Below are 20,146 nucleotides of genomic sequence, written 5' to 3' on the forward strand. Positions count from 1 at the left end.
ATCTGGGGAGCTGTGCTCCCTCCTCAGGGATCTCCCTGGCATCCAACCATGGCCTGAGGACCAGTGGCAGAGACTCCCATCCTAGCTCTTCCTGCTAGGGGGAATGAGGGGGTCAGGATAGGATGGAAGAATGCAGGTTGCTAGCTGAAGGTAGGAGAATCCTGCTCTTTACAGTCCAGGAGTTCCCTAACAGAACAGGCTATTCCCAGATTTGGGTACTGCACCCCTAAGTTCACCGGAAGGCATATGTTCCACAATACAGGAATTATCTCCCTTGGGGCTGTGACTACACACCCCTTCCAGGGTAAGGTCACGTGCATTGACAAGCCAAAGCCTCACAGCCCTTTAAGATAGAAAGATCTTCTTTATTAATGAACCCCAACAGTATTTCTTCAGATACAGGAGTTTTGAACTCAAATACTCAGAAGAAAACAAGTTAATATTGCATTATTCTCATAAGAAATACTGCAACTTATTTCCGGTAACATACTGCAAAGCGAAACAGCTTGAAAAGGAAAAAAAAAATTAAAAAGTAAAGAAATTAAGTCAATCAAACTGGAATTAAAGTTTTGTTTCTTGGAACGATCGAGTCCTCGCAAGCACAGCTCGTTTCTGCAGATTACTCCCCCAACTGTCGTACAAACAGACCCCGATTGCTTGAATTCCTTATGAGCCCACAGAGGTGCAACATTAAAAGCTACGATTATGGGGTAGCAAGTGCCCCAACCTTCGTCCTCCACGGCAGCCTCAGTGACTCAGCATTAACGGGTTGTGAACGTCTTCCCCCTGAAAGGATGCAGAGAGGAGTCAGCACAGCCCCAGGGGGCTGTGGGGCTTGTGGTGGGACACACTAGTGGAGCTCTCCAAGCCAGGCAGGCACTGCTGGGCTGGAGTTCACAGGGTCTGTGGGGAGGGGCTAACTTTTGCAGAGGGAACAACCGTCCTGTCTCAAAGCAGCATGCAAAGGGGACATGACAGGACAAACAGAATAAAAGGGGTTCTGGGATAAGCAGAAGGTCAGGGACCTGAGTGAAACACAACTGCCCTCCTCCATCCAATTCGCTGTGGGCTGCTTGTTCACAAGAGGGAGCCAGCCAGCATGGTGGCCTGGTCCCAGCCATCAGCTGGCCAAGGGCAGCCAGTGACTCTGAGGAGCTGCAGACACCCTGAGCAGCAAGACCAGTGCCCACAAACCCCAAGGAAGGACCTGGCTCCTCTTCCTGCCAGGGAGCTGGAGCTGCCCCCAGAGCTGGACAAGGCAGCTCTAATATAACGGAAAAAGCCCCAGGAATGCCACCAAGGGCTTGGTGGGGGGGAAAGTGGAGACACCAGGGCATGCAAGGCCATATATGAGCCTTTTACAAAGGACCTGCCAGCACAGGGTTTTGCCTCAGACCCAGCTTCCTCACAGGCCATCTGAGGCAGTGAGCTGTGGGTCACCCCATGGCACCCCAGCCCACCCTGCACTGCACTATGCTAAACTGCACAAGACTGAGCTTGTGGCTGGCAGAGAAGCTTGGACAGTCAGGCGCTGCTTCACTACTCACGTGATTGTTTTCATTTCTTTCTTTTCTGCGTCTGGACGGGCACGGTTGAGCACCTTGAGGAAATCTGATGTTTTTGCCCTCATACGCGTGTGAATATAGGCCTGTGTTTCATTAGGACAAAATGGGGACATGTCAGGATCCTGTCTTCATAGCTGAGATCTCAGGACATGTCAAAGCCAGGTCACTCTGAACAATTACCCTCATTTCTGTTCTCAGAAAGGAAACAAACCAGATCCAAAAGGGGAAAATCCTACTTCACTGCTGGAATGGAAAGAAAACAGTCTTGTGTCCAAGAGCAGGGAGAAGGCAATGATGCATCACCTGCCACCCCTGCATGACTGGGGAGGGCAGTGGCAGACACTAACAAGTTCTCAAGAGGCACCCCTGTCCCCTGCTTCTCCCCTTCAACAGCCAGGTTAGACGGGCTGAAGCCATCCCAACCCTCATACCTTCGAGCACTTGATGTGATAGTGCAGGTAGTCCCGGAATGTGTGGATCAGGTTTATGGTGTTGTCTCTGGCTGCAGCATTGGTGTGACGGGGGAACAGCACTGAAAGAAGAGGCCAACACAGACCATTAGAACCTCCTGAGGCTGCACAAGGCTTCAGCATCAGTGCTGGAGGCTTTTGGGTGTGCTGCATTGAATCCCTGCCTTGGTCTCTATAAAGAGCGCTTTACTCTTGACACATACCAAGATGAAGCAGCACTTGTGATTTTAAATACAAGGCTCAAGAGTGCTTTTCCACATCTCCTACAGCAGCCTGTGCACTCTGCAGGATACAGGCAAGGCCAGATATTCAGAAACAATGGCACTGTATGAAACTGCATGATGCTGTATCAGTGCTTTGGAGATGCAAATGGCGGAGCAAGCTGGGAGGCAGACCAGGGCGCCCAGGCTGCTCAACCAATTTCAAGATCCAGTCTGCCCTGGGGGCTTGAAATTGGTTGTGGATCTTTGCCTGGCAGCTTGCCAGCCATGTAACATAGACAGACTATGATACAAGCAGGTAGCTTGCTCTTTCCATGAGCTAGTGCTCTGTTAGGTGTCCCAGATCCAAGGGCTGAAAGAACATTTTGTTTGTGTGATGATCTCACCTGAGACTGTCAGATCAGATAACCAGGAAATTTAGTCTCAACAGAACAAAGTATGTGCCATCATGGACCTCTTCTTTCCATAGCTGACAGCTGCCCAGGTCTCAAGGCACCATTTCCAGCACAGGAGGAGGGCAATGCTATCTTCACTTTTCCCTGCAGTGTCTGTGCTCCATATCTGAGCTCCAAACTACAGGAATGCTGGCCTGAGACACCCTAACAACACACCCAAGCATCTGGAAGAGACCTATCCCTTTGAATAGGGCAGGGTTTAGACTCCTCAACACTGCTACCCAGGGGGAAGTCATGACTCTGCTGGCCACCACCTCTGCAGGTAGGGGAAAGTGGCTCACCAGTGTTCAGCCCAGAGCAAAGAGGCAGAGCTGGAGAAGCAGAATGCACTGCTCTGCTGCTGCTGCTCTCTGATTGCCTCTGCTGTTCAAGCACTGCACAGCTCCCTGCAGCTGGACAATCTACAAGTACAGTTTCATGAAAACTTTCACAAGAAACCTCCAGCTTCCAAAATACCACAGCAAAGCCACTCTTCCCTTTGCTTCCCAATATTCAACTTATTTTGTAGGTGGATACTAAAAAGCTCACTGTCCACTTCCACATCTTGCCCAGAGAAGCAGAGCTGAGGCGTCTTGATACAGGAAAGGTACACTCCAAAGGGGGCACACAAGACAAAACGCAACCCCGAGTCCTTGCAACGCTCAATGGCCGACTTCAACACTCAGGAAAGGTGAATTCGAACCTCTCTCCTCCCCAAGCATCCCCAAGCCCTGGAGCTGCCTGCTTACCAAATGTGATGTAGCCAATATTATCGCCAACGGCTGCGTCTGTGTCTTTCAGCTCCAAGGGTGGCTCCCTGTGGCTGAAGAGCACCTGTGGGGCTGTGTGACTGGCCCGGCGACCCTCCTTGAACTCCTGGACAAGACAAAGTAAAGGTGATTCCTGTCAGCAACATGCTGGGAAAGCAAGTGGGATTTCCTCACTCCCAAAGGACAATGAGCAGAAGGTGGCCCAGCTTTCCCTGAATAGATCGACTTCATCAGGCCAAACACCCTGAAAGTAACCCTTTTTCCCAGCAAAGCCAGCCAAAAAATGCATGGTTGTCCTGGGTTTATACATGACCATAGCACAGCCCCTCAGCTGGGGTAGCTTTCAGTGTGTCACACCCCTGCCAAGGGTGTTTTGTGGAAGGGACACCTCAGTCTGAGCAAGCACACAAGACAGCACAGCTCCAGCTGGAACTTCAATGCTTCCAGTGAAACTGGGTGGTGCCCATCACCCCCAGGAACAGAAATTCTCAGGAAGGGCTGCAAGATCTCCATCACACCTAGTGTAAAGGTTCTGCCATTTGAGAAACCATCTCCCACCAGGAGTCTGCCCAGGCATCAAGATGCATCTGGGGGTTGAAGCTTATATGTGAAGCCTGCTCCTCTTAACGCTTCCCTACACCTTGAAACAATATCTTCAGGCAGGAGATCCCTCCCCCACCTCTGACAGCAGCACAACCCCCACCTCACAGGAAATGTACTGGCTCTGCATTTCAGGAACTGTAAGGGCCTTCTCAGTGTGGGGCTGGGAATGTCCAGAGACCATTTTCCTGCCCCAAGGCAGGGCAGTCTTCCCTCTGCCTCACTGATTTCCATTCCAATCTACACATTATCAGCTACCCTTGGCCTCTCCTCTGAGCAGTTTCCCCTGGGAAAGATAGGAGCATCCATGTCCCTTTTGGAGTAGATCACTTGGGTTTCCTTAATGAAATGCTTAGCTTGCATTTCTGCCTGCTTATGCCAGAGGGTGAAATGGTTCAAATGGCTTCACTGGTTAGTTAATGGTCGCATTTTCTCCATGAGAGCCCAGATGAGCAGACACCATGCCCAGCTGCATTATGCAAGAGCAATAGCTGGAGGGAAAGAGCCAGTGTGACTCAGAGTGGAAATTCCTGTGGCTGGGCAGAGGCAGGGTTTGCTGTTGTAAAAACCAAGAATTTGGGACATGGAAACTCCGTGACAGCTGCTGCCTTGAAGCACTGCCATCTCCCCAGGAGCCTCACTAACCCCATTTTGTTCACATCATGCCTCCCTTCTCATTTTAAAAGCTGAATTCCGGGCTGAGGAATATGCTTGGTGGGGGAAAACCTCAAAGCCAGAGCAGATACCCTGTCTGTAGCTCATGAACACAACAAACAGAGCTGTGAAGACCTCCATTGCAACAGACCCCCTTCTGATGACACCCAACACAGGTACACTGGGCCAACTGGGCTGGTAACTTGCTGTCCATGAGCCTGCCAGCAGCATGGCCAGGCACCCTTGAAACAGGTGGGTTAAAGATCCCTGGAACACCTTGCAGGCCCTGCCCACACAGGAGGCTGGCTCCCCAGGAGCTCCAGCAGATGAGTGAGGTGATCCAGTGGCACAGATGAACATAGGTACAAGCATGCACTGAGCCTCCCCAGCTGCACACAGATGTCTCATTGTCCTCAGGCTGCACTTCACAGACACACAAAGTGCCTACTACAAGTCTCTCAATGCTTCCCAGCTAAACAGCAACTGGAAAAGGTAGCTGAGTCCAGTCCATAATTTGGCATTATGATAGATTCAAGCCCACAAATTCAGTATATTCATAGTTCTAAAAAGCTCAAATTCGAGAGCTGTCACACTGAGCTGCTAAGTGTTTCTGCAGCATTTGAGCATTAGCAGGAAGAAACTTCAAGGTGAAGACTACTCTCAGCTCCTCCTCAGGCACAGCATGACACTGTCTCACCCTTCCTCTCTCCTTACAGACTCCTCCACATGCTCAGCTCCTCAGCTGGCTGGAGATCCCTACACCATAGCTATACACAATACCTCAATGGGCCTCAATGTGGGGACTCAAGTATTCACTGTGGTGTTTTTCATCTGTAACACATAATACGCTTGATTGTCCAAGTGAGCAAGACTATTGATGATACAGATGCCAATGCAAGAGCCAGGAAAATACACTGTCTATGCCTATTAGCATGTTCTTCCATCCCAGTGCAGCATGAAACAAAACATTTACATGTGTGAAACTGCCTTGGTGCTCATTTCAGCAGCTTATTTGGCAAGCAGGCATCTGAACTGAGGACCAGACACTTTCCGTGTAATTCTGTTTCCATACCTGCATAAACACCTTTCCGATCACCACGTCATCGTCGTCCTTAAATACCGTGCTGAACACAACCGTGACACGGTCCTTCTTTGCCTCAACATACCTGCAGGTGGAGAGAGAGAACCCACCCGTGAACCAGAGCTAGCAAGTTCAAATGGACAAGGAAGCAACTGTGTGACAAGGTCAAGTAGATACAACAGCCATTCACAAACCTGGCTGCTGTAGGTTTCCCCTCCCTTGAGACTGTATTTACAGGGAGCACAACATTTCTGTTGGGAGTGGCCAGTTCCTCTACTGCATGCAGCCACAAGTGCTGCCACTAACAGAGACTCTTGTGTAACATCCCAGCAGCCCGAGGCATAAGCATTACCTTCATGGGATACTTGTGGCAGCTTAGGACAGACCCGTATTACCCTGGCCAAAACACAGAGCAGCAGGATTTCCTGACTTTCCATCAAAACCTACAGCTGTGCACAGAAGCAGACTACTGACCACCGTCCGACCCCCAGGCTGTTTGGTTTGAACACTTACATTGTCTCATCATCCCTGTAGTGGATGACTGCTCTTTTTTCTCCTTCTTTGCCCTCTTCCTGGAATTTGAAATACTTCTCAAAGACTGAAGCAAAGCAGTTGCGCTTCAACATGCCGGCTTGGTGCACAATGGCATCCTTGTCTGCAGGAAGGTTCTCCAGGTCGTAGAGCAAAGAGACATTATAACCTGGGAAGGGGACAGCCACTAGCCTTAATAATCTACATAGGGCATTAATGAAAACAAAGACTTTTTTTTAAAGAGACACCTACAGTCCCACTTCTGCCTTAAGTCCTCCCAAAAGTGCCAGGGCTGAGTTCTTCCCACTCCAAGCACTTGCCAGAAGCCATGCCTGAACTCGGCGCGTGGCCATGGCAACCTTCCCAGGGCTCCTTCCCAAGCTCCCAGACACACGTGCTGGCTGAACTGCTCCCAAGTTTTTGCAGTGAGTAGGAAGAGATGTTGTCACAGGTAACCATGGTTTTCCTGTGTCTTACAAAGCATCTTTGAGAAGAACAAAGACCCCAACATGAGGAACAGAGGCTTCCTGTAGGAGGACTGCATAAAGAATTACAGCTTGTGCTGCAAGCTACCTCATCCCTGATGTGCCTGAGCCAGCTTTTACACTGGCTATTTCAAATTGCTATTCATTGTATAGACAGCCTCAGATACCAAGCTCTTCAAGGGCAGCCTTCATATGCGCATTTCTCAGGTGGCTTCAGTAATTTTGGAATTGCATTCACACACACACACACACACAGAGTGAATGTCATTGCAGGGTTACCTGATTCAGGATTTACCAAGTAGCTTCCGTAGACTTTCTTCAATACCTAGAAAAGAAATTAAACATTGAGAGCACAAGCTATCAAGACTTGTTTCCTCCTGCACAGCCTAGGCCATGTTTGGTCTTCTCTTAGAAGTATTCAATTACACCACCTGCCTCCTCTAGTCTAAGAGAACTTAGACAAATATTAAGTCATCAGCTTCTGGTACTATTGGATGTTTCTACTCTAGGGAGGGCTCCCTGAACTCCACTGAAAGGGGACACACTGCATGAGAGGACTCAAAACTGGAACTTTTTCTAGTTCTTGCTAGTCAGATTTGTGTGGGGAAGAAGCCTTATAGCTCATACCTTCAAAGGAGAACAATCAGCAGAGCCTGATACAACAGATCTGAGGGCTACCACTTTTCTTTCCATTCAAAGGCAGACGCTAAGTGTGCCCAGTCCCTCTCCTCACAGGACGGCAAGTTCAGAGTACACCATGGCCTGGTGATCACACACTGTGTCAGCCTATTGACAAACAGATGGGCATCGAGAGGAGACTGCCAGGCAGGCTTGGATGCCTCCCAGAAGCAGAACCGCCTACAGCACAGCAAAAACCTTTCTTCAAACGTAATTACTGCTGAATTTTACATCAATGGCAATTTCCAACTGAGCCACAGCTCTGTGTCAATGAGGGGGCTGAGAACAGGCAGTATTTCACAGAGAAGAACATAACAATGCTGTGGCAGAACTGGTCCTCCTGGGATGACACCCACTACCACGTGGAAAGGATACACAGACTCTCTGCATGCCAAAACCTCCTCTCAGCAGAGAGCCTGCCTGCAGCAGTGCAGGAAGATGCCCTGTCTTAGCAGGAAGCCCACTCTGCATTCTTCAGTGGGGTTTCACCAAAGACAGAGCAGAAACCAGCGACACTGTCTGCAGGGAAGTACAGAAAGCAACATTATGACAACTGGAGATTGAAAAATGTAATTTCTACTTAGTACTTCCAAGCCAGTCCTGCACAAATCACATCTTCCTCTAAAAGTTTATAGGAAGTTGCCTTCCACCGCCACCACCACATTGGCTGCTGGTGCACACTGCTGTCAGCCACTCGCCCACCACAGGGGCTCTCTTGGGATCACACACTGCCCTGATCCTCACTGAACATGCCGGGAAGGCTCCACCATTCGGGCTGCTTGACACTCCTCATGCCAGCAGCAGTACCTTCAGTGGCAGACAATGCTGCACATGGAAAGCTCTGCATTCAGGAACCAAGAAAGCAGGACACTCAGTCATATCTCTTCTAACTTAGGTGGGTCTTATGGCAATTCACAGGAATTCACTTTGGGTTCAAGTCACCCGCTTCTCACCAAACTCACAATAAACCGATGGAGCAGTTTCCTTGTTTTCTTCCAAGGACGGACACCCAGAGGCAAAAGCCTACTGAAAAGCCCTGGGTGAACCCCACTCGCTACCATGCAGAGATTTGAAAACTGACTCAGGAACTGAGTCACATTTCCTGCCTCACCATCCAACCACAGCTCAGAGAGGCTCCCTTTTTCTACCATAAATGGCCCTCTGCTGCCACAGGGCCCAATCAACAGGAACTGAGCCTGTGACTTCACACGGCAGCAGTGAAAAGGGAACCAGTCTGCAAACCAAGGTCTGCACACACAGCAGGAGCCCAACACTTACTCTCAATTGTGGTTAAAAGTCAGAAGAGAAGCACCAACGATCTGTCTTGGTGCCTTCCTTCACTTGTGGTCTCAACACATCAGTCAGGGAAACTATTTCTACGTAATCAGGCTTTGCTTTGAATTTGCAAAATTGGTGGTGCCTTCTGCCTTTCAAGCTGCAGGGTCATACAAGATGATTACTTTTTCACGAGACAGTGTGAACACACTTGTTCTTGTCTTTCAGTGACGTGGGACTCCTGGTTGGCACAGGGCTGCTCCTTTGACCAGTGTGAGATGGGAGCACAGATGCTCCTCTAAGGGTCAGATGTTAGATCCATCAACATCACAAGGGCATTGCTGCCAACACAGTATTTGTAGGCAGGAGGCCTGGAGATCCTTACTCACCTCATCAGCACCGTGTTCCTGGAGTTCCTTGTAGAATTTCAGAGAAATACTGACCATCACTTTCGTCTTGTCTCCATTGGGGTTTGAAATATGGTAAAGGACTCCATCAAAGTCTAAGAAGCAAGCAAGAGAAATGTGAGGGAACAGGAACCAGCTCCTATTTCTGGGGAAGGTTTTCCCTACAAGTTCTAGTGACTGCATAAAGCAAAACTGCTCCTCTTGCTCCAGCCCTCACACACACAGCAAGAGAGAAATCCGCAGTTAAGGAAAATGGTAATGTCACGTAGGGAGATCTGCTATCATTCACAGGGCTGAAACAATTTTGACATCTGTCCATCACAGAAAGCTTTAGTCTAGTGTCATTTAGCATCCCTGGCAAATCCACTTGTGCTCAATGCACAAGGATACAAACATGCAGAGACAGGAGCCTTCTGGATGGCCAGCACAGAGAGTGACTGACATGCCCACCAGGCCAGAGCTGCAGCCTGGAGGAGAAAATCTCTCTGCCAGCAAAGGCAGCTCAGCCGCTGCCTGCTGTCAGAGCTTCCACTTCACTGCAGAACAGACAGGGAGGGCAGGAGGAAGAGAAAGGCAACCCTCCAGCTACCTAGCAAGCTCCACTTCCCCATGGAGCTTACACAGATTCCTGACAACAGAAGCAAAAAATCAGTTGCTGAATGAGTACTTGAACTTCCTTGGCATTTCTCTTCCTGAAGAGCAAACTTGAGGTGATGAATCCATTTTGCCTGTCACCCTAAGTCAGCTTCCTAACAACCTAAACCAGATAGTGCTAAAGACCTCATAACAAGTAGCACCAAAGGCAGGACTGGAGAACATATGAGGTGAAAGAGAAGAGCTATGTAGCAGGCACACACCAAAGCACTACCACCAGTGAACTCCATGCTCTAGGGAAGTCCCAGGAAAGGCAGACAGACACAGAAATAGTGGGGCAGCCAATGAAGCCCCAGCTTTGGGGATACTGCAGGGTCTCCACACTGTCCCTGCCCAGTGGTGTGGGCCGACTGTTCAAGCCAGCCCTTGGTTCAGAGAAGTCAAGAGAGCTGCGGAGCTTACCTGCAAATGTTACTTCTACTGCCTCTGGTTTATTTCTAAAAAGCAAAGAAAACAAAGGAGGTAAATGAGAACTCTAACAGCAGCCTCCAAGCTGTGAAGGAAAGAGGGATTAATTTCCAGTGTCTTATATCTCACTGGCAGCTCTTCCTCAAAACCCTTTTATCTCCTGCTGTCCGACTAGTAGTAAACTTTGACAAGAGATCTTAGACTTCTTCCCCTTCCTAAAAGCACCAGTTTTACCCCAGATGACATAAAATAGACGTTGAAGCTGGCACAGATTTCTATTATTTCTAGTTTATTAATAGATTTTGACATCACAGATTTCCAGTTAGAAATGCCTAAGAAAGCTACTCCTTCCTAAGAAGTTTGTTTTCACAAGCACACGCTCTGTACAGAATGGCCATGACACAGATTTTGGGACAGAGGATCTTTTGTAAGGTTCTGCAATACCAGTTCATGGAAGGAGCTGAGTAATGCTTCCAGACACAGTGCCCCCTTCGCCATCAGCACCAGCTCTGCAAACGTGTTGATATAACTTGTTTGCAGAGAAGACCCCTTTTCCAAGTTAGGAAAGTGTTAGTAGTGTTAGGAGCAGTGTTAGGAACAAGCCAAAGAAGGAAACTTTTCACATGTTCATTTCATCCTTCCCCCCCTTCCAAAACACCCCAACATTTTTCCAACTGCCTCTGCAGAAAAACTGTATCTCTGGATGTGCTCTAACATTGTCCTGAGTGGTCTTTGGGAACCGTGATCAGTAACAAAACCCTTTGCAAGCCAAAGGCATATCACACCTTACACTGTGACTATGAAGATTAAACTGCTTCTTAACAACCCTATTTTGACATTTGTCACTGATCTGTGAAAGAGTAGGACTCCATGAAAGATGTAACTGGTTCTGGAAGGTCATTTCACTGGGATTGGCACTACATAACTGCTTTCACAGCTCCAAGGGGACTGGTATTAATAGGTCATTCTCCAACAGGGAATTGTTGCAAAGGTATCTCCACTGCTGAGAGCAGGCATGGAAAATGAGAATAGGATAAAAATGCCAGTCTGCTACTGCTGTTTCACACTGTATCTCCATTTATTTTTCAAAAGCAGATGATACTAGAGTACAGGCTAATAATGCTGCTGCTAACAGAAATCTAGTCTCTAACAGTTCATTCCCACCTGTCTGAACCAACATACTGAAATAACTCCCCAGAGTAAAGTCACTGGTCTCAACTATGCTGCTGCAGCTGCTGCCCAGAGACCAGCTTCAACTGTTTTGCTGACACTTGCTCTTCCACACATACTGATGTACTGCTGGGTACTGGCTACACCGTGGAACATACACTGAGAAAGGTGGGGGGAAGTGATGACTCAATATCTACTTTCCCTGACAATATTCTGTAACGATTTAAATGATTTTATCTCAGCAGCAAGCACTGTTTTTCCATCAGCTTTTCTGCAGCCAGGCTCATTCCTGGAAGGCAGAAATGACCACAATGTGATAAAACTCAAGCTGGGCAGTACAGAGAGACCAAGACACTGCACTGCACTGATCCCAGACACTCACTAGGTCAACATTTTAGTCCATTGGAAAGGGAGGAATTAACCCCCAGATGGAGATTCTAAGCGAAAATGAAGAGGTGTTCCTGTGTCTTGAAAGTGATTAGCTGTGAAAGGCAACAGCCGTCCTTTTGTCTGAAGGCTGGGGAGCCTCCGTGTTTTGTGCCACCTTGCTGAAAATAAAAACCATGCACTTGAAAGAAACGGTGCAAGTGAACCCAAAGCAGGTTCTTTAGTTTAAAAGCTGTGCCAGCTACCTGTGACCTGTTTTGCTTTCATCTCCCCTTCCAGCTGGGCCTGAGACAGGCTCAGCAGGCATCCCTAGCTGCATATTTAGCTTGGGCTCTTGGAAAGAGGAACAATTCCCCAAGTCATGTCCAAGGCACTTCTGCTCACTGAGGATGGCTCAGAGCAGAGATGAAAGAAAATCCCAGAGATCCCACTTGGTCACTTGATGCAGACGTGTTCTTCTTTTAGAGCACCACACTCAGACGTGGGAATCAGCTTGGATGGCAGCAGTACAGATTTTTATAAAAAAAGAAACCTATGTAGGAAGCTTTAAAGATAGCACAGGCAGGCACATGAGAACTAGGAATATTAAACAGGATGCATCCTTAAACCTCTGTTCCACCTTCTCAGAGTTACACCTTTCGAACCCCATTCCCCACACACATGGAGCTGACACCTCACAGAGCCCCTGCTCCTGGCAGAGCCTTCCAAACACAGCACCTCGCTCTGAGAAACGCAAGAAGTGGCTGACAGCCAGTGCACTGGCGTGGTTTTGCTGAGGAAGGATGATTCCCCATTTGGTTGCCCTGTACCCAGGGGATGGCAGGAAAATCACTCATCACATCATTGAAGAAGCCCAGCAAGACCATGTACAGGAGCCAGTTGATAGCTCTGCATGACAGCCTTTGTTCTGCACACAAAAGCTCACTGCTAACACAGCTGGGTTTGAGCCTGTTATTGTGCAAACGTCATTTCTTAGAGAAGTTATTTTAATGCTGATTTCCCAAGTGGCTCAGTTCCAGTACTTGGGGATGGTGAGGAGGGGGAGTATTTAGGGGAAAAGAAGGTAACTGGGCAGAACTTTGGGTGCTGAATATTCAACCACTTCCCGGCACAGCCTCAGTGAAGCAAGAGCTCACGTGAGCTGCATACAGAGCTCCTTGCAGCCACGCTGGCCCTGTCACCTACGGCACACTGGGGTATCTCACTGGGCACACAATTAAGTAACACACACCTGGCCTGGCCCATGGGAGGACAGGGAAGAGCACTGGAAGTGTGGCTGGGAGCAAAGTGAGCACTCTTAGGCTTTCACAGTTCAGGAGCTTTACAATCATAGTGTTTAAAGTGCTTCTATTTATTTTTCTGGCTCACCTCATCAAAACTTCCCTGGCTACTCAAAATGTTTCTCCAAAAGAAAAACCACTCCTTTTACTACCCAGACTGTTGTTCCAGCATCAAGAAGTCCCCAGGCAGAAGAGAGAGGAGCTCTCACCTCCAGCGTTCCACAGTTTCTGGATGAGCAACAATGCTGCACGTCACATACACATGTTCACTTCCCCTTGACCTTCCAGCAACCCCATCTTCAACCACCAGAAATAGCCCTATGGAGGCACAAGGTGTCCTCTCTGTTCTGTCCTTCCTGCTCTTGCTCAAAGGCTCAGTGCAGAGGATTCACAGCAGGCCTGGATGGGGCCTGCACCACTGAGGGTGGGTACCACGTACTGTCAGGTTACTGGCATGATCCCAAAGAGCCCTGCCTGGCCTAGTGTGCTCTGGTGTCCCTTGCCTCCATGAGGAGCCCCTCCACACTCACAGCGAGAATTGGCAGTTTGACAGCTTGGGTCTGAATGACTCTGAATCACAGCCATCTCTAAGTCTCAGCTGGACTGTAAATCCCAACTGGGAAGCCAGGAGGTCCTTTGGGGTTCGCTTCTACCCCTGATCCAAAGCTCTGAGAAACAGACTAAGCCTAGCTATACTCAGGATTTGACAGGACACCTCATCCACTCCTGGAGCACAGAGCTGCTGTGACCCCTGCAAGCTCCTTACCTCCAGTGCTACCTGAAGGTCCCTCAGTGACCTTCCCTGTTTGCTACCCTCTGCCCTGAATGGACAACAAAACCAGCTCATACCAGGAATAACTGAGATGGCTTCCCTCTGCACTGAACACTGAATCCAGACCAGACCTTTCTGCAAACCCCTGCTTGAACTCAGATGCTAAAATGGCAGCTGTTCCCAGCAGCAGTCTGTTTTGTGACAACAGTTATCAGGTCTGAAGTCAAACCCACACCAAATCCCATCTGCCCTCTGCTTGTAACAATAAAAGACCCTGACAAGTTTTATGTCTTCTCACCTGTGTTCCTCCTATTCATCTCCAAATGGCTGCTACACCCTGTCTATCTAATACAGAGCCAGTTTCAAATCAGAATTTTCACCCCAGCAGAACATCCATGAAGAGCCCATGGAGAGACACCAGCGAGCACTTAAGAGCAATAGCAAATCTTTTTTCTGACAGCACTTCCTCACTTGACTCGGACAACTTCCCTATTTCATTCTCAGGCCACAAAGGCTCTTAGCAGTATATTACAACAAATTTAAGAACTTGGCTGACAACCATACTGAAGCATCTCCCACACCACAATTAAGGCTTCTACCAAATAATGGAGAATGGCAATTATTTTGAAAGCTGCAGGCATGCAGATACTCTAATCTCTTGCCCCATAGGAGAGGGGGAAAAAAAGGGGGTATTTCAAAGCTTAAACTCTGAGCAGAGCTTTCAGATCACCACAGTCAACATACAATTTGGATAAAGCGATCCAGATTCAGTGACAGACTGCAGGCTCTCGCTACCAAAAGGTCACCTCAATAAAAAAAATTATGAGCAATATCTATAATTATCTGAACAGTTCCTCCACTTCTGGGCCCCACTCAGCTAACAAAAGCCTCTGCATAAGCTGCAGGACCATATGTAATCAAAGAGCTCCCACAGCTCCAGCAGCACACCCACCATGAACTCAAGCAGGAGAGCTCTGTCAGGTGGGTGGTGTTGAGTGGTGTATGGCAGCCCCTACACGTGCCAATTCTCCCCTCCTGGTTAGGTGACCCCTCCATGCCCAAGCTTTTCCCTTGCTGTGTGCCCAATAACCTGTAAGAGCAGGCTGATAGGAAAGCAGTGGGATTCACAGGGGGCAAAGCACACATGGTCCTGCAGCATGCTGCCACTGGCAAGAACCCTTCCACCCAGATCTTTGTCCTGTGCATCCTCAGCTGTAGGCAGACAGCCTGTGGTTCCCCACCAGAGTGATCCAGAGTTGTGCCAAGTCCCTGGGGAAGAGCCTCATTTCGCACAGACTTTTACTGTGTTTCTTTAGTATAATGATGGATATCTGCTCTTCACTGGTGTCAAGCACTGGTGGCTGCAGTGAGAACCACTCTCTGAAGACAGAGCAGGCTCCTCTTAGGAACCCAAGATGAAAACTGAGGCTGGAGTGATGACAGAACTACCTGTGAAAGCCTAACACTTTTCAGATCTGGCTTTTCTTCTCTTCTGTTCCTGTGCTGTTGTAAAAAAGTGGAGCACTGCCTATTTCCAGACAGAGGTGGTTCACAATCCACTTTGTTAATGCAAAGTCACCTTCCCTGGTGTCCAAAGCAGGATGTGCTGTGACAACCTAGGAGCAATGCTCCAACATCTACAGCACCCTCAGTCAATGTGTACAGCCTGGGTGTACCACGAGCACTGCCTGTGCCAGCAAAACCCAAGGGTACCTCAGTACCAGCAGCATTTCCCGAGCACTCCGCAGTCAGGCAGACTGCGTTCCAGCAAGTGAGGTTGTGACTGGAGAGATGTGCAGCTCCACACTGGGCTTGTGAGGACACTGAGCCAGCACCTGCCACTGCTGCTGAAGGAGGGAGATCTGATCCCTGCTCCATGGCTGCACCATGGTACAATGAATGGGATGAGGAAACTCAGCTAAGCTAAAAATACCCAGTTTTGTCTGTTTAACTTGAACCTAGGTCACTTCCTCAATCCTGTTTCCCTTGAAGCCACAAAAATGCCTGTGTCAGCAAGAACGAGGGGGTGGCAGAGGAACAGTCTCTGGTTTGGTGGGGTCTCTGAGCATCCCTGAAGCCACATATAAGCACAGCCACTCCTGAACAGAGTTCCTCAGTAGTGCCTGGCAGGATTCAAAGCTCCTCTACCCTCTCAGCACACCAACAGCCTCTAGATACTCCTCAGTCTCCCCACGATGAGCTCATTTCAAGTCACATCATGAACATGAAGTTCTCACTGCCTGGTTTCAGCCAGGGCTCAGCCTCTGTGTCTGAAAAGCTCAGCTCTGCAGCCCACGATCATCAGGTGACCACAGGTGGGAAATACCATAAAGCAGGCGGGTGCAGCTTCAGCCCAGCTCCCACCAGCTCACAGAAACCACCCTGCATCAGGGAACTTCAAGCTTCAGATGACTTCCTATGCAGCTAATTGTCAGGAAGCCCTGCAGAGCTGTTCCTACTAATGGCTGTAAAGAAACCAACAATTTAATTTGAGATTCTCTTCCCTCTGCCCCCAACCTAGGGAAAGGCATGCTGTACCCTAGCTATGCAAACTTGTGTTCTTTTGCACAGTGGGTAAATAACAAGTAGCAGTTTGAGGCAGATGATTAATTTACTAAGGATTTTGGGTAAGCTATGAATGACTGGAAAACCAAACCCTAAGACCAAAGCTCTGTGCCGCATTTTCCCTGGTGTCGGTTAAATTAGAGCAGGACAAAATTGGATGGCAAACCTGTTGATGTCAAACAGAATGAGTATTCATCACACACAGAAGACAATTGTCAAAATGTTTTACACTTAAAGTGTTTGTGGCTTTTTTAAATGTCTGTGCAGTTAACAAAGGAAAGCAATGATGAGAAACAGGATCTTCCAACTGGTAGAGCTCATCTCCTCACATGACATTTCTATCAGAAATGGGAAAACCCACTTGTGACACCAACTTCCAGACAACATCCTAGGTACAAATGAATTGGTCAAAAGCTTATGGAAACTTTCTCTTGATATGTAAAAAAGCTCATGAGCCAACCTCATTTCAACAAACTTACTTCTGGGTACTGACCAGGTATTCCCACACTGCAGCAGCAAATTCCTAACTCAAGTTATTTCAACAGATTCTGGTAGCTTTTGGCTTTTTATTTTAAAATGTGGTTGGTTTAAGAGAATAGATTTAAACAAAGAAATTATTAGAACTAATTAAGGAAAAAATCAGATGCATTGAAATCCATCATCTGTTACTACCTTGATCTAAATATCATGTTTCAATAGTGGCTGTCCAAGGAGGTGAGATTTCCATGGGGTTTTCCCACAAAACCAAATTAAATTTGAAACTACCGTGTTTACAGGGCTGCCAAGCCCCAAGGACCCTGTCCAGGGCGGACTTTTAGAGGTGGGTTAGGCCCTGTCTCAAGTGCTGATCTGTCTGCAGTCCTGCCAAGGCACCTTTCACAACGGGAAATCCAGGGACAGCTGATGGACCTCCATGCAGAGCAGATTTTGACATATATGACAATAATGTTATGGCAGTTAAAGAATTCTAAATTCCTCTAAATGTGACCTAGTTCTATACGACAAGGTGAAACATGGAGTGTCTCTCACCTGATAGCCCAGGAAAGCTCTGCAGGAACCTGCTAAACTATGGCTGCACTGCAGTAGATGGGAGCAACACAGCCTATGTCACAGGAGAAGTCTCTGGCAGAAGATTTGGAAATGAACCCTGCCCTGCCCCACTTCCAGGCACACCTGGCTCTGAGACAATCACTGTTGACACATCCCTGCATCGCATCTGCTGCACTTCTGGGTTAGAGCAAATAATGTAAACCCAACTCTGCCCCAGTGTCCAGACTCCTCCCAGTCATTAAATTCTTCAAGGCTGGACCTTGCCCCAACTGTCCTGTGTTCATCCCCAAGACCACCTTGGAAAACTATCACCAAAATATCAAAATACAGGAAATCCCTTCCTGCCTCTAGGCTGAGAGCATCACAGGAATAACCTGAGACCTGTGGTCATAGGAAAAAGAAATATCACTTGAATAAATGTTTTGTAACATCCATTCCTTAGAAGACATGAAACCAGGAGAAACTTCACTGCACCTGCCTGGATGGGGGACCACAGAACAAGCATAGAAGAAAATTCAGAAGTAAATGTCTTCCTCACCTTCAGCAACACTCAAGGCACAAAACTTATCTAGAAACGCCATCTAAAGAACAGAACATGCCATAAATGACTAAGAGGCAGAAGCAGAGTGCCATGAGCCACCCTACCAATTGATCCAGGAACAATCAGTATGTCAGGCACGCATGTGCCAACACACAAGTGAGGTGGCTTTGCCATATGGCAAAATGGAAATTTCAGGGGCCTGCAGGCTGGTGCAAGGTATGGAACTGCAGCTCTGCTCACAGAGTCAGGGTTTGGGGGTGCATCTAAACCTGTAAACTGCCCCTCCATGTCACATCAACACAGGGACAGATGGACTTCTTCTCTCTCCATCAGGAAGAGTCCCTTGGAACACACGAGTGACTGACAAGCTGTTCTGACACTCAGTATGAACCTCTGTACATGCCATATTTTCTAATGGATGTAGCTGCAATACCACAGTGGTCACCTGGGAGCTCTCTCTGCCCAGTGCAATGCCTGTACTCTGGGGAAACTTGTTGCATTAAATGATCAGGACTTAAGATGAATCAAAATCTGGGAGCAGCTCAGCTGTCCTCCAAGGCAGAGCAGCCTGTGAGATTATTTTATGAAAAAACCCACCAAAACAAAACAAAAAAACAATCCAAGCAACAAGTTAATTGAGAGTGGAGAAGGAAAGCAGAGGAAGTGGCCTCTGACAACGTTCTGCATGCAAAAGGCTGAGAGCTTCGAAAATTACTGGAGAAAAAAGGTAACACAAAAAAAGGCACCTGCCTGGGGGTCCTTTCCTGGAGCAGCCCGAGCCGTGCCGTGTGAGGCGCCAGGGCAGGCTCCACCCCAGCGATAACACCACTGTGCTTTGCCTCTCGAGGCTTTGTCTCTGTACAAAGGTGTCGCAGTCAGCAGGCAGTGCACTGAGCCCACAGGCCACTCGGTTGCAGATAAGAACATGCATATTGAAGGGACTTCCTTCCAAGCTAAGCTGTGTCCTCACAAGCATCTTTACAAGATCTTTACATCACAAGCCCTGGTGCAACACTTGCAGTAAAAAAAACCACTGGCTACCCAGGGACTGAACCGTCCCAGTCAGAGATATGGGTGGGAACTAGAACCCCCAGTGTGCCCCCCGAGGCCAGGACACCAAGCAGGCTGGCACCAGCGGCCATGGCTGACTCATGTGCCTCTATCCCTTCTGCTTGAGAAAGCAAGGAGGTCGCAAACTGGAATTTGCTCGTCACCTCCAAAGCAAAAGGCTGAGGCCATGACTCCATATACAGGCTTCCTGTTCCTCGGCTCACACATTCTGTACCAGCGCTGGCACCATGCTGACGAACCCCGCTTCACCCAAAGCAAGCACCCTGCAAATCCACCTTCCTCCCTTCCCAACTTCCTCCTTGTCCAGGCCCTGTCCTCCAGTCCCCCTCAACACGGCAATCTCGAATATCCTTCGCAGATCCGTCCTGCTCCCCCGAGGCTCTCCACTGCTCTGGCACTAACGACCCCATCCGGCCCCACTCTGCCCTCCAACACTGCCCTCTGCTCCCTTATTCCCGAGGCCTTCCCTCTGCCCAAGCTCTGCCTATCCCCGCCGCCCTCAGTTCCCACACCCCGACCGACCTCCTCCCAGCCCCTGCACCCTGCAAGCCCTCACCCCGTGCCCGCTCTGCCCTCCCCGTTCTCGGGCCGCCACCCGGTAGCACAGTACCCGCCACTCTGCAGCCCCACATCCTGCCTTGTCACCATTGCCCGGCCCCACCTCCCGCCCCTCTCGGCCCCATCCTCTCCCGGCACCGCCCGCCAGGCTCTACCCTGTGCCCGGGCGCCTGGCACGGCCCGGGCCCCGCCAGCCACCGCCCCCTCGCCCCTCCCTCGGTCCGCGGACCCGTTCCCGCCCCGCCCCGGCTCCCCTGTTCCTACCCGGCGGCCGCGCCCTCGAACTTGAGCGTGAGGGTCTCCTCGATGATGCGGTTGTTGACCTCGAGCAGGATCATGTCGGTGCCGGGAGCGGCTCGGAGAGAGCCGAGCCCGCTGCGCGCACCGGGGACCCGCCCGAGCCTGCGCCGCCGCTTCCGCTCTCGCGCCCGCGCGTCACTTCCGGTTCGGCGCCGCCGCAGGCGCAGCCCCGCCCCCAGTGACGTCACGGGCAGCTCCGCCTCGCGAAGGGCGGGGAAT

The 20,146-nt window shown here is 49.3% G+C and overlaps 1 protein-coding gene across 1 annotated transcript; it reads right to left on the reverse strand.

Moving 5' to 3' along the window:
- Nucleotides 1-344: 344 nt before the first annotated feature.
- Nucleotides 345-20,072, reverse strand: ARPC2 (actin related protein 2/3 complex subunit 2). Its single transcript, XM_063400775.1, has 10 exons — nt 19,892-20,072; nt 10,228-10,262; nt 9,154-9,266; nt 7,091-7,136; nt 6,309-6,495; nt 5,787-5,880; nt 3,440-3,566; nt 1,997-2,097; nt 1,548-1,648; nt 345-786 (listed from the first exon to the last, which is right to left on the reverse strand). Exons 1-10 carry the CDS (start codon nt 19,963-19,965, stop codon nt 762-764), a joined length of 903 nt encoding a protein of 300 aa, XP_063256845.1. The 5' UTR covers nt 19,966-20,072; the 3' UTR covers nt 345-761.
- Between the last annotated feature and the right edge of the window lie 74 nt (nt 20,073-20,146).

This window comes from Prinia subflava, chromosome 6, assembly GCF_021018805.1.
Source record: "Prinia subflava isolate CZ2003 ecotype Zambia chromosome 6, Cam_Psub_1.2, whole genome shotgun sequence".
NCBI lineage: Eukaryota > Metazoa > Chordata > Aves > Passeriformes > Cisticolidae > Prinia > Prinia subflava.

Excerpts from the sequence above, each read along its gene's own strand:
- ARPC2 (XM_063400775.1), bottom strand. The coding sequence starts at position 19,965 with ATGATCCTGCTCGAGGTCAACAACCGCATCATCGAGGAGACCCTCACG. Across the intron at positions 6,496-7,090 it reads CTTGGTAAATCCTGAATCAG|GTTATAATGTCTCTTTGCTC; the intron begins GTAACCCTGCAA and ends TCCCCTTCCCAG. Across the intron at positions 3,567-5,786 it reads TCGGAAAGGTGTTTATGCAG|GAGTTCAAGGAGGGTCGCCG; the intron begins GTATGGAAACAG and ends TGTCTTGTCCAG.